Below are 12,751 nucleotides of genomic sequence, written 5' to 3' on the forward strand. Positions count from 1 at the left end.
GATAGATTTAACATTTTTAAAAGATATCTGTACATGGTTAAAAGTTCAATACATAGGCGAGGTGTGTGGTAGCACATGCCTGTAATCCAGTAGCTCAGGAGACTGAGACAGGAGGAACCCAAGTTCAAAGCCATTCTCAGCAATTTAGTAAGGCCCTAAGCAACTTAGTGTGACCCTGTCTTAAAATAAACAGAGTAACGGGCTGGGGATATATGGCTAAGTGCCCCTGGAATCAATTCCTGGTACCAAAAAAAAAAAAAAAAAAAATTCAATACCCAGTAGAATACAGAGTTATTCAACCAGAGGAAACTGCAGAATTAGCATTGAATTGATATATGTGTGATATGTAAAGTTTTCCTGGCAAATTTAGAGCTCATTGATTATTTTTATTTTGAGTAGAAAAAGCCCTATTTTATCCCATGTGTATTTTTTTGCAAAGTAAAACAAAACTGCTATCTCTTCAGACATGATATTACATGTGTTAATTATGCATTTTTTCCTTTATAGGCCCAGATTATTATTCATCAGCATGGTTACCTGGTAATGAATCATTGTGGCAGGCCACAACTGTTCCATCTAACCATCGAAATAACCATATCAGGAGACACAGTATAGCTTCTGACAGTGGAGACACTGGCATTGGAACTTCCTGTTCTGACAGTGTGGAAGGTAAGCTAAAATTATTAGTATTTAGATATGAATTTGTGGAGATTGGTTGTGAATTGCGACTATTCAAGGGATATATCTTATTGTTCCAAACTAAAATAATAGTATGTGTTTAATAATACTCATTGTTGCTGTATATCAAGTTAAATCGTCTGTCTTGTCATATTGCACATTTTTCTTCCTTTTTTTTAACATTTTATTCTTATATAATTGTAGGATTACATGAGTTTTAAGAAATAATATTTTAAGAAATAATATAGAGATTCCATGTATCCATTCTCCATTTTTCACCAGGGAATATCTTACAAGATGTTATAGTATCACAACCAGGATAATGACACGGATACAATCAAGATACAGAATGTTTCCATATACCAAATGTTGCCTACAATCACTTCTCTCTCTACCCACTCCATTCTCATTTAACTCTTGGAAAGCAATAACCAATTTTCCATTTATAATTTTGTAATTTCAAGAAGGCTGTATGTAGTTGGAATCATACACATAGCAATAACCTTTTGGAATTGGCCGTTTTCTCTGGAGATTTATCTAGGTTGTTGTGTGTATCAATAGTTCATTCCTTTTTATTGATGAGTAATATTTACCAATGGTGGGGGTGGTATTAGAGAGACTACACTTTAATTATTAACCCATTGAAAAACTGAGTTGTTTCCAGTTTTGGACTGTTATGAAAAAGCTGTAAACATTGTACATAGAGGTTTTGTTATAAAACAGGTCTTTTCTCTGTGGTTAATGCTCAGAAGTGCAGTTATTGGTTTCTGTAGTAGTTGTAGGTTTAGTTTCAAAATTACCAATCACATTATTTTCACTATCATTTTCATCAATAATGTATATATATCAATGATCCAGTTTTCTCTATATCCTTTCTAGAATTTGACATTTTTCAAATTTTAGCCATTCTCGTAGGAATATAGTGATATATCATTGTGGAGTGAGATATCATTTTTTAAAAAATAGACTTATTTTTAGAGCAGTAGAAAAATTTATTGAAGGTACAGATTTTCTCTATGTATTCCCATCTTCACACAGGTACAGCCTCCCCAAATATCAGCATCTCCCACCAGAGTGGTACATTTATTAAATTGATGAACTTACATTGATATCTGAAGAATCTGTAGTTAACAGTTTACTCTTGGTGTATGTTCTCTGAGTTTGGACAAGTTTATAAAAACATGTGTCCACTATCGTATGTAATACAGAATAGTTTCACTGCCTTAAGCATCTTCTATACTCTGCCTTCATCTTTTGTCCCCTGCCTCACCCTAGTAGTCACTGTTTTTGTTGTTGTTGTTTGTTTGTCTCTATAGTTTTTCTTTCTCCAGAATGTTACATAGTTGAAATTGTATAATATAGCTTTTTCAGATTGCTTCATTCATATAGTAATATGCTTTTGGCACTTATGAGTAAAGCTGCTATAAATACCCATATACATATTTTTGTGTAAATATCAGTTTTCAGCTTCTTTGGGTCAATACCAAGGAGCGGGATTGCTGCATCAGTAGGAGTATGTTTAATTCTGTAAGAAACTGCCAAACTATCTTTCAAAGTGGCTGTGTTATTTTGCATTTCCACTAGCAATAAATGAGAATTCTGTTGCTTCACATCCTACCCAGCGTTTGGTGTTTTAATTTTCTGGATTTTTTCTTTTCTCATAGTTGTACAGTAGAATTTTATTATTTTAATTTGAATTTTACTGGTACATTATGTGGAACACTTTATCTGCTTATTTGTCATCTCTATATCTGTTAAAGTGAGGCATCTTTTAAGGTCTTTAGCCCATTTTTAAATTGTATTGTTTGTTTTCTTACTAAGTTTTAAGGGTTCTTTTTCCATTTTGGTTAACAGTCCTTCATCAAATGTATCTTTTGCAAACATTTTCTCCTAGTCTGTGGCTTGTCTTCTCATATTCTTGCCATTGTCCATTGTCTTTTGCCCAGCAGAAGGTTTTAATTTTAATGAAATTCAGCTTATTAATTATTTCTTTTGTGGAACATGTCTCAAGGATGTGATCTAAAATGTAATTTTTATAGACAAAGTCAATTAAATTTTTACTGTGAGTTTTCTAGTTTTGTGTTGTTTTATGTCTGAGTTTTTTTTTTTTTTTTTTTTTTTTTTGTAAAGGGTGTAGTTGTGCCATACTTCTTGGGTATCTGTTACATTTTTAAGTTTTTTTCTCTGTTTTTAATTTTAGAAGTTTCTGTCCACATATTGTCAAGCTCAGAGATTCTTTGCTTAGCTGGTCCTATTCTACTACTGAGCCCATCAAAGGCATCTTCATTTGTATTAGAGTCTTTTTGATTCTTTCTTTATTCTTGCATGCTATTTACTTTGCCCATAAGAGTGCTTTGCATATTAATCATAGTTGTTTTAAAACTACTGGGTCAATATCCTTGCCATATCTCAGTCTAGTTTGTTTCTTCAAACTATATGTTTTGCCTTGTAGTATGTCTTATTATTTATTTTTCTTTTTTATTTGTATTTTTGCAAGGTATCATAACATGCTGGGTAATATGAACTATGGTAAATGATTCTTTGGCAATGTAATGGTAGTAAGGTATGAGGAGAGAAATGTTTTATAGTTTTATGATTAGGTTTCAGAGTTTTGGTAAGTCTGTGCCCTGGGCTGTGATCTTTGTAAGTGCTTCTCAGGATTTATTTTTAAAAATTTTTAATTTTGCAAATTTTCATCATTTTGAGTGGGAATAGCAGATCCTCATAAGAAGAATGAAACTCTCTGCTGTATTTCAAAATGGTTCCTTTCTCCATCCCCTGTTGGAAGCATGAAGGGATTTTTCTCTGATATTCACTGTGAGAACCAGATCAAACTCCAGATAGTAAAATCTCACAAGTGTGGTGGTCTTCCTGTGATAGGGTTACGTTGGAATTTTTATTTCTCAGAGTTGTCCACACTGAACTCCAGCAATTTGTCAGTTACAATTTAGGTTTTATTATCAGGTCCTGGTTTCCATGTAGGCTTCATCGTGAGTGTTTTTTCCTGCAATAAGTTGTGATTCTGTGCTTACCTGTTGTTTTTATTTGGGAGCATTTTGCCTTGTGACCTCAATTCTTTTTGAGATCTAAAAAGACTTGTTCCCTTTATAGTTTGTTCAGCTTTTTGCTTGTTTATGATTGAATAATGCCTTCCATCCAAGGTACTTAAATGCCAGCTTGAATTTTTTTTTTGAGGTTCTTTATTTTAAATGCTAATCACTTGTTGGATGTATTATTTGTGATTTTTTCTTCCATTGCATAATTTGTCTTTTATCTTCTTAACAGTATCTTTTTCAGAGTACAAGTTTTAAAATTTGAAGTCCAGTTTACCAATTTTGTCTTCTTAAGGGATTATGTTTTTTAATGTCAAATTTAAGAACTCTTTCCCTAATCCTAGTTCTTGAAGGTTTTCTCATTTTTTCTTAAGTTGACAGTTTTCTCATTTTTTCTTGTGTTTGATCATTTAATGTTTTGTATTTAAGTCCATGATTCATTTTAAGTGTGTGTGTGTGTTTAAGAATCTGTAAGTCCTCTTTATACTCAACTAATTTGCTAAAAGAAATCAAAACAGAAAAATTGTTACACTTGTGGCTCTAAGTAGCTTCTCATTGTGGAGTTATGTGGACAGTGTTTAATTCTTCCAGCAATGATGTGGATGACACATGTGGAGTATTGCTGACCAGATAGATTCAGTCAGTCTTTGTGTCCAGAGTTTGTTTTGTTTGTTTGTTTGGTAGGTTGGTTATATAGGGCATGGTTGACTATCTGCATCCATGACCTTGGTCACCAGCTCTAAAATTAAACAGTCATGCTAATGTCAGTTGCTTTTAGGAACCTTCCATAAATCCCATTATTAGCATAAACTGTATGGAGTGACCTAAGACCTCCAAGGTACACAAAGACATACTTACTAGGCAGAATATTCCAAGAGTTTAGAGATTACCTTTTAAGAGCTGCGCAAGGGCCAAAACTTTGTTGGAATGTACAGTGTATGGAATGTATAGTGTATGTACAGTGTATATTAAACTTTACAGTGTGAGACATAAAGTTCAGGTTTTTGCATAATCTTTTTTTTTTTTTTTGGTACCAGAGATTGAACCTAAGTGTTAAACCACTGAGTCATATCACCAGCCTATTTACATTTTTTATTTTGAGATAGGGTCTTGCTGAGTTGCTTAGGGCCTCACTTAACATTGCTGAGGCTGGTTTTGAGTTTGTGATCCTCCTGCCTCAGCCTTGTCAGCAGCTGGGATTATAGGCATGTGCCACCATGCCCAGCTGCATAATTAATCTTTGTGTAGAATGATTACTGTCACTTCATTCTTTTTCAAAATTGTTTTTATTCCTTCTGGTTATTTTGTTTTTCTACTTAAGCTTTGGAATAACGAACCAAATAGGATACAGAAATCTTTTTGAGAACTTAATAGAAATTTTGTCTGCATATTGGTTTGAGGAAAATTGACATCTTTGAGTTTTTTTTTTGCCTATGAACATTGTATGTTTCTCCATTTCATTTAGATCTTTGATTGTGTTCACTGTGTTAAATAATTTTCAACAAAGATGTCCTTTCACCGAAATATTTTGTTTTTTAAGAGTGATTGTAGATGGCATTGTACATCCAATTTTATTGTCAGTGTTATAGAACATAGAGAATTACATTTAGAAATATCTTTACAATGTAGAAATACATCTGATTTTTTAACATTTATGTGTATCCTGTCACCATTAGCTCATCTTTTTGTAGATTATTTGAGGTTTTCTTTTGAGATGAGGTCCTGTTGTGTTGTCCAGGCTGGCCTTAAGCTCCAGGACTCAAACAGTTCTCCTGCCTTAACCTCCCAAGTAGCTGGGACTCAGGCATGCACCACTGTGCCTAACTTGGTATATATACTTACATCATCTTTAAATAAGGATGATTATCCTTTGAGTTGTGTGACTTTTATTTCCTTTTCTTGATGTATTATAGTTGCTAGAATATCCAACAGCATGTTGAATATTAGTAGGAGTGGGTATTCTTGCCGTATTCTTGATTGTACAGGTATAAGATGTAGCATTTAATCTTTTATTGCTTTATTGTTAAATAACAATAACACATTTTTAAACTGTAGGATTTTTTATAGAGTATAATCTATCATTTTGAGGAAGTTTGCCTCTATTTGTAATTTCCTAATTTTTTTTTTTTTTTTAATGTGGTGCCGGGGATCAAACCCAGTGCCTCATGCATACTATGCAAGCGCTCTGCCACTGAGCCAAAAATCCCAGCCCTCCTAAATTATGAATATATTTTGGATTTTGTCAAATGCTTTTTCTACATAAATTGATTTTTTTTTTTTTAGCTTGTTGATATGGTGGTGGATTTCATTGTTTGATTTTTCAGATGTTACCAACTTTTCATCCCTGGAGGAAACTTCCCTTGGTCATTGCATAATTTTTTAAAATATTGCTGAATTCTATTCATTTATATTTTATAATTTTTTTTTCATGTATCTGTGAGGATATTGACCTGTAATTTTCCTTTTTTTTTGGTGTAGGGGATCTAACCCTCAGGAGCTCCTTACCATCGAGCTACGTCTTCAGCCCTTTTTATTTAAAAAAACATTTTTTTTTTTTTAGATAGGGTCTTGCTAAGTTGTTTAGGACCTCACTAAGTTGTTGAGGCTGGCCTTGAACATGTGATCCTTCTGCCTCAGCCTTCTGAGTCACTGAGATTATGAGCGGGCACTCCTGTATTTCTGGTTTTTTTTTTTTTGATAACAGGGTTAATACTAGCCTTTAAAATGAATTGGTTAAGTATTCCTTCCTATTTTGTGGAAGAGTTTATAAAAAAAATGATGTTTATTTTTAGAAAATATTTGATAGATTTCTTCAGTGAAACCATTTAGGAGTACAGCTGAAGATTTCTTTTTTTAAAATTTTAAGTTATGAATTTCCTTAGTAGATAGTGATTCAGATTATCTGTTTCAAATTGGGTGAGTTGTGGTAATTTGTTTTCTTGGAAGAAGTGGTCTCACTGGTTCATTTTATCTAACTTGTCAAATTTATGTGTTCAGGGCCGGGGTTGTGGCTTAGTGGTAAGAGCACTTGCCTCTCATTTGTGATATACTGGATTTGAGCCTCAGTGCCACATAAAATAAATAAAGTTATTGTGTCCATCTACAATTTATATATATATATATATATATATATATATATATATGAATAAAATTTATGTGTGTAGAATTGTTCATAGCTTTCTGTTTTTTTCCCATATCGTTCTTTTATTATCCTTTGATACCTGCAGTCTCTGGGGATATTCTCTGTTTAATTTCTGATAGTGATGGTCTGAAAGGGCGGGGAAACAACCCAATGAGCATCACCGCAGAGGAGCCAATCAGTTGGCAGCTAGAAGTTTGCTGGGGCCGCTGTGAGCCAATCATCAGCTGGCAGCTGGAAGTTTGCTGGGGCCCCTTTGGCTGTGGCTCTCAACAGATAATTTTTGTCTTTTTTGTTTTAGTGTACCAGTTTGTCAATTTTACAGACCTTTTAAAAGAACTGTATTATAAATAGAACTTATTTATTTAAATATTTTCTATTAAATGACTTTATTAGACACTGTTCTTGTAGCTGAAGGGAATAGCGTACAGGCTCTTTATTGCTAGATGGAGATAGAAGTCCAGGTTCCATACTTGCACTCTGTTGATAATTGAGGGATAGGGGAGAGCACCTTTTTACTGCTGGGTGGGGATGGAAGTCTAGGTTTCCTATTAAACCACTGATACCACAATGTGGATTGCCTGCCTTAACTGCTGGGAAATGATGAAAGTCCAGGCGGCCTACCTCCTTTGATACTACCCGAGTGTGTGTGTATATGTGTAGGTGGTGCTACCATACTGACAGGCAAGAGTGAATGTTCTGTCGTCCTAAATGGCCTTTTAAACCATTATGGTAGGCTTCTTGGGGTGCTTGTCAAAAAACATTTGACAAAATCCAAAATACATTCATAATTTTAAAAAACCATTAGATTGATGAAGTTGGAAGTCTAGGCTGTCCTTGGCTTTTGTTGGTATGAGTGGAGAAAGGGTCACAGTGTTTTCTGTGATGTTTGACTGATGAAGAATAGTCATTGTATGAAGTTTTCTGTCTTATTAGTCTTCCTCTTTCTTTGTCCTTTGGCTCATAAGAAGAGGCTTTTCTTGGGACTTTTTTGGGCAGTTCTCCTTGGTTATGTAGGATTGCTGGCATCTTCAACCCCAGGTCTTGAAGATATGAGACAAAAAGGCTGGAGAACTCACCATCTTTTTGTCCCTTGCTTCCAAAGGTCCCATAATCATGTCATGTCTTTTCTTCAACCTTTAGGTCTTATATTTTGTTTTATATTTTAACATCCAAAATTTAGAAAGAAAAAGCTAAAATTTTTTAGCTTTTGTATACTTTGTAAAAAGTATTGGCAAAATGTCTTTTCTATCTTCCCACTGTTTTTTAAATGACTATTAATAAATATTTTGTTTAATTATTACTATTATAATATTGCTAGCAAGTATATAGAATATAGATTTTATTATGGGTTTGTATCTAATTTCAGTGAGCTAATAAAACATCCAACTTATTAAAGGTGATAATAAAGCTAATAAAATGGGGCAGATAAATAGGACTTTGTATTACAAAATTTATTGAATGAGAAAATATTGTTGCTTAAATTGAGAGGCAAAAAATAATTTAAATACATAGTGTTTCTGTTTTCTTTAATTTTCTTTTTTTGCCTTTTTTAAATATAAAATTTTATATGCTGTTTAAATAGCTTTATATCCTTTTTGGATGAATACTATTATTGGAACTGTTGAATTTATTGCAAATTTGTCATTCATGTTTGGGTCCTTGAAATCAACTTGACAGGGTGTATTTGCAGTTGTGTAAGAGAATTTTGTACTTAATTTGTGTGAAATAGCATTTTAATATAGTATTCTATAACTACTAAAATAGATTTCAAAATCTTAAGAAAAAGTTGATATGCTAAAGGAAAAATTATTTACAGGAAGGGAAAAATCAGATACCTTAAATTCTCTCTAAAGGTGAGAGAATTTATTTTCTCCTTAGAAAATTATTTTTTTTTTTAAAATTTGCTCTTTTTAGATAACATGACAGTAAAATGTATTTTGACATATTATATATACATGGAGTATAACTTACTCTAATTAGGATCCCATTCTTGTGGTTGAACATGATGTGGAGTTATACTGATCATGTATTCATATATGAACATAGGAAAGTTATGTCCGATTCATTCTGTTATCTTTCCTGTCCCTGTTCCCCCCTCCCTTCCTCATCCCCCTTTGTCTAATTCAATGAACTTCTGTTCTTCTCTCTGCCCCTCTGACCCGCCCCAACTTGCTTTTTATTTGTTAGTATCCGCATATCAGAGAGAACATTCAGCCTTTGGTTTTTGGCTTACATCACTTAGCATGATAAACTCCAGTTCCATCCATTGACTGGCAAGTGCCATAATTGCATTCTTCTTTATGTCTGAGTAATATTCCATTGTGTACATGTATCATACCACATTTTCTTTCTTTTTTTAAGAAAATTAATTTATTTTACAGTAGAATGCATTTTGACATATAGTACACAAATGGAGCACAACTTCTCATTCTTCTGGCTGTACATGATTCAGAGTCACTCTACTAGTGTAATCATACATGTGTATAAGGTAATAATGTGTATCTCTTTCTACTGTCCTTCCCCTCCCCACAACTGCACACCTTCCCTGACTCCCTTCTGCACAAACCAGAGTTTCTTCATTCTTCCCTATCTCCCCACCCCACTATGGATCAGCATCTTCTTATCAGAGAAAACATTCCACTTTTGATTTTTTGGGATTGGCTTATTTCACTTAGCATGATATTTTCTAGTTCCATCTATTTACCTATATATGCCATAATTTCATTTTCCTTTAAGGCTGAGTAATATTCCATTGTGTTTATGTACCACATTTTATTTATCCATTCATCTGTTGAAGGGCACCTAGGTTGTTTTCATAGTTTAGCTATTGTGAATTGAGCTGCTATGAATGTTGATGTGGCTGAATCACTGTAAGTAGTATGTGATGTTAAGTCCTTTGGATATATACTTAGGAGTGGAATAACTGGGTCAAGTGAGATAACTGGGTCCAAGTTTTCTAAGGAATCTTCATACTGCTTTTTAGAGATGCTGCACCAATTTGTAGTCCATGTGAGTATATCTTTTTCCCCACATCCTGGCCAATATTTATTGTTACTTGTATTCTTGATAATTGCCATTATAACTAGAGTGAGGTGAAATCTCAGTGTTATTTTAATTTGCATTTTTTTAGCTGCCAGAGACATTGAGTATTTTTTCATATAGTTGTTGACCATTTGTGTTTTTTCTTCTGTGAACTGCCTGTTCAGTTTCTTTGCCCATGTATCGATTGTGTGTTATTTTGGTGTTAAGTTTTTTGAGTTCTTCTATCTGAGGTGTACAGGTGGCAAAGATTTTCTCCCATTCAGATTCAGTAGGCTCTTTGTTCACATTGTTAATATTTTTTCCTTGACTGTGAAGAAGCTTTTTAGTTTAATTCTTGATTTTACCTCTTGCACTTTTGCAGTCTTGTTGATGAAGTCAATTCCTAAACTGACATGGTGGAGAGTTGCTATTCCTATTTGCTGATTACATGATTCTATATTCAGAAGACCCCCCCATAAAAAAACTTAACTAGGAAACTTCTGGAACTAATAAACAAATTCAGCAAAGTAGCAGGATATTAAAATTAACATCCATAAGTCAGTTGCGCTCCTATACACCACTGATGAATCAACTAAAAGAGAAATGATGAAAACTATCCCATTATAGTATCCTCAAAAAAAGCACAAAAAACATGGCAGTCAATCTAAAAAAAGAGGTGAAAGACCTCTACAATGAAAACTACAGAACACAAAAGGAAGAAACTGCAGAAGACCTTGGAAGATGGAAAGATCACCAATGTGCTTGGATAGGCAGAATTAATATTGTCAAAATGTCTATAATACCAAAAGTGCTATACAAATTTTAATGTAATTCCTATTATGGTTCCCATGGCATTCTTCAGAGAAACAGAAAAACTGTCATGGAATTCATTTCGACAAACAAGAGGCCCAGAATAGCCAAAGTGATCCTTAGTGAGAAAAGTGAAGCAGGAGACATCACAATACCAGACCTTAAATTATACTACAGAGCTAGAGTGACAAAACCCCATGAAGACCAGTGGAATAGGATAAAAGACCCAGAGACAAACCCATATAAATAAATACAGTTATCTCATACTACATAAAGATGTCATGAACATACATTGGAGAAAAGATATCCTCTTCAACAAGTGGTACTGGAAAACTGGAAATCCTTATGTAGCAGAATGAAACTGAACTCCTATCTCTCACCCTGCACAAAACTCAACTCAAAGTGGATCAAGGAAGGACCTACATATTAATCTAGACTCTGTACCTACTAGAAGAAAATGTAAAAAATTGTTTTTAAGGGCATTACTTTTAGTGAATGGTAATATTCCTGAAATATCTAGTAAAATGTCCCTTTATAGGTATTTTTTTCAAGCTTTCAAGTATTTTAAGTAGATTTTTAAAAGTTATAAATGACAAGATTATGTTCATTTGGTAATAAGCAGAGTGTTAGAATTGGAATGGACTTTAGAGGCAATATAATAAATCAGGCCTTTATGCAAATAAGCAAACTAGTTCCCAAAAGATGAAAATACTATTTTTAATGTGGTAAAGTGGGCTGTGTTTAAAACTTTTGTACTTAATTATTTGTACAACCTTGAATAATTTTTCACTCCTTTGAGCCTATTTTTCATTTCTAAATTGGACATGATAACTTATTTATCATGAGGATTTCATAACATGACTTTTAAATTGCTTGGCATAGTTATTTGCTTAAGAAATGATCTTGTTCTCCTTCCCTGCACCTTTACTTTTTTTTCAGAAGTCTTTCCTCTCAATATTTTCCTTCTAAGGATCACCTCAGATAAATAAATAGGGATACTTAAACTGTCACCATCACAATTTTGTAACTTCTGCTTTATTTTGAATTTATTATTTATTTTATTGGACAGGGCTGATGTGTACTGAAGTGGTACTGAATGGAACAGTGATATACACACATACATAAATATACATACATACATACCCCACTGTTGTGTGTGTGCATATACATTTTTATACACTGTATATATTATATATATATATATGTGTATATATCTGTATCTATATATAGATATGTAGAAATCTCCATTGTTTCACTCAACAAAATTGAATGTGTGTGTTTATATTTATAACTCTAATCAGTCTACTGTTCCTCTTTTCAGTAACTGTTTTTTTACCTGATATTTCAAAGGTTTAAATCTTTTTTGATGTTTCTTTAGAGAGAGAACTCTGTCTTTGCTATATTGCCAACTCTGGTATTTATACTGTACGTACTACTCTGCTTTAAAATTTAAAACTCTTCACTTTGTTTTTATTGGAACCAGGAATTGAAACCCTGGGATGCTTAACCACTGAGCCACATCTCTAGCCCTTTATTTTGAGACATGGTCTCACTGAGTTGCTTAGGGCTTTTCTATGTTGCTGAGGTTGGGTTTCAGTTCACAATCCTTCTGCCTCATCTTCCCCAGCCACTGGGATTACAGGTATGCGCCATTATGCTAGACTTTCTCTTCATTTTTTACTTGAGAATTTTGTTGTAATCTCATGCTGGTAGTCCTGAGTTCTCTCTTGCTGTGGGTTTCTGTTTTTACTTTTCTGTCATTTCACTAGATTTTGGAAGGGAGAGAATATACTTCTTTGCACTTAGCAATGATATTGAAGCAGACATTCTGTCATGTTGGTATAAATGGAAAAAAAAGAAAATGAGGAGGAAAAGAATTTGAAAAGCGATTGTAAAACTTTTCTTTAATGCCTGCTGCTACTATTATGTATTCCTTCTACTCCTTTATCCTGATTTATACAAGTAATACATGCATATTTAGAAGCATATAAAAATTAACATAATTCTAAAAGCATATTTGTATTTCAAATGTTGAATTCATGATTTT

At 33.3% G+C, this 12,751-nt stretch overlaps 1 protein-coding gene across 2 annotated transcripts in view; it reads left to right on the forward strand.

Moving 5' to 3' along the window:
- Positions 1 to 12,751, forward strand: part of Cep85l (centrosomal protein 85 like) — a 161,176-nt gene that overhangs the window by 22,958 nt on the left and 125,467 nt on the right. For both annotated transcript variants that reach the window (XM_071613072.1, XM_071613071.1), the window contains exon 2: positions 508 to 669. In XM_071613072.1, the coding sequence (XP_071469173.1) occupies positions 508 to 669 (162 nt within the window). The remainder of the gene's footprint in view (positions 1 to 507; positions 670 to 12,751) is intronic.

Source organism: Marmota flaviventris, chromosome 6 (assembly GCF_047511675.1).
Source record: "Marmota flaviventris isolate mMarFla1 chromosome 6, mMarFla1.hap1, whole genome shotgun sequence".
In the NCBI taxonomy this organism is placed as follows: Eukaryota; Metazoa; Chordata; class Mammalia; order Rodentia; family Sciuridae; genus Marmota; species Marmota flaviventris.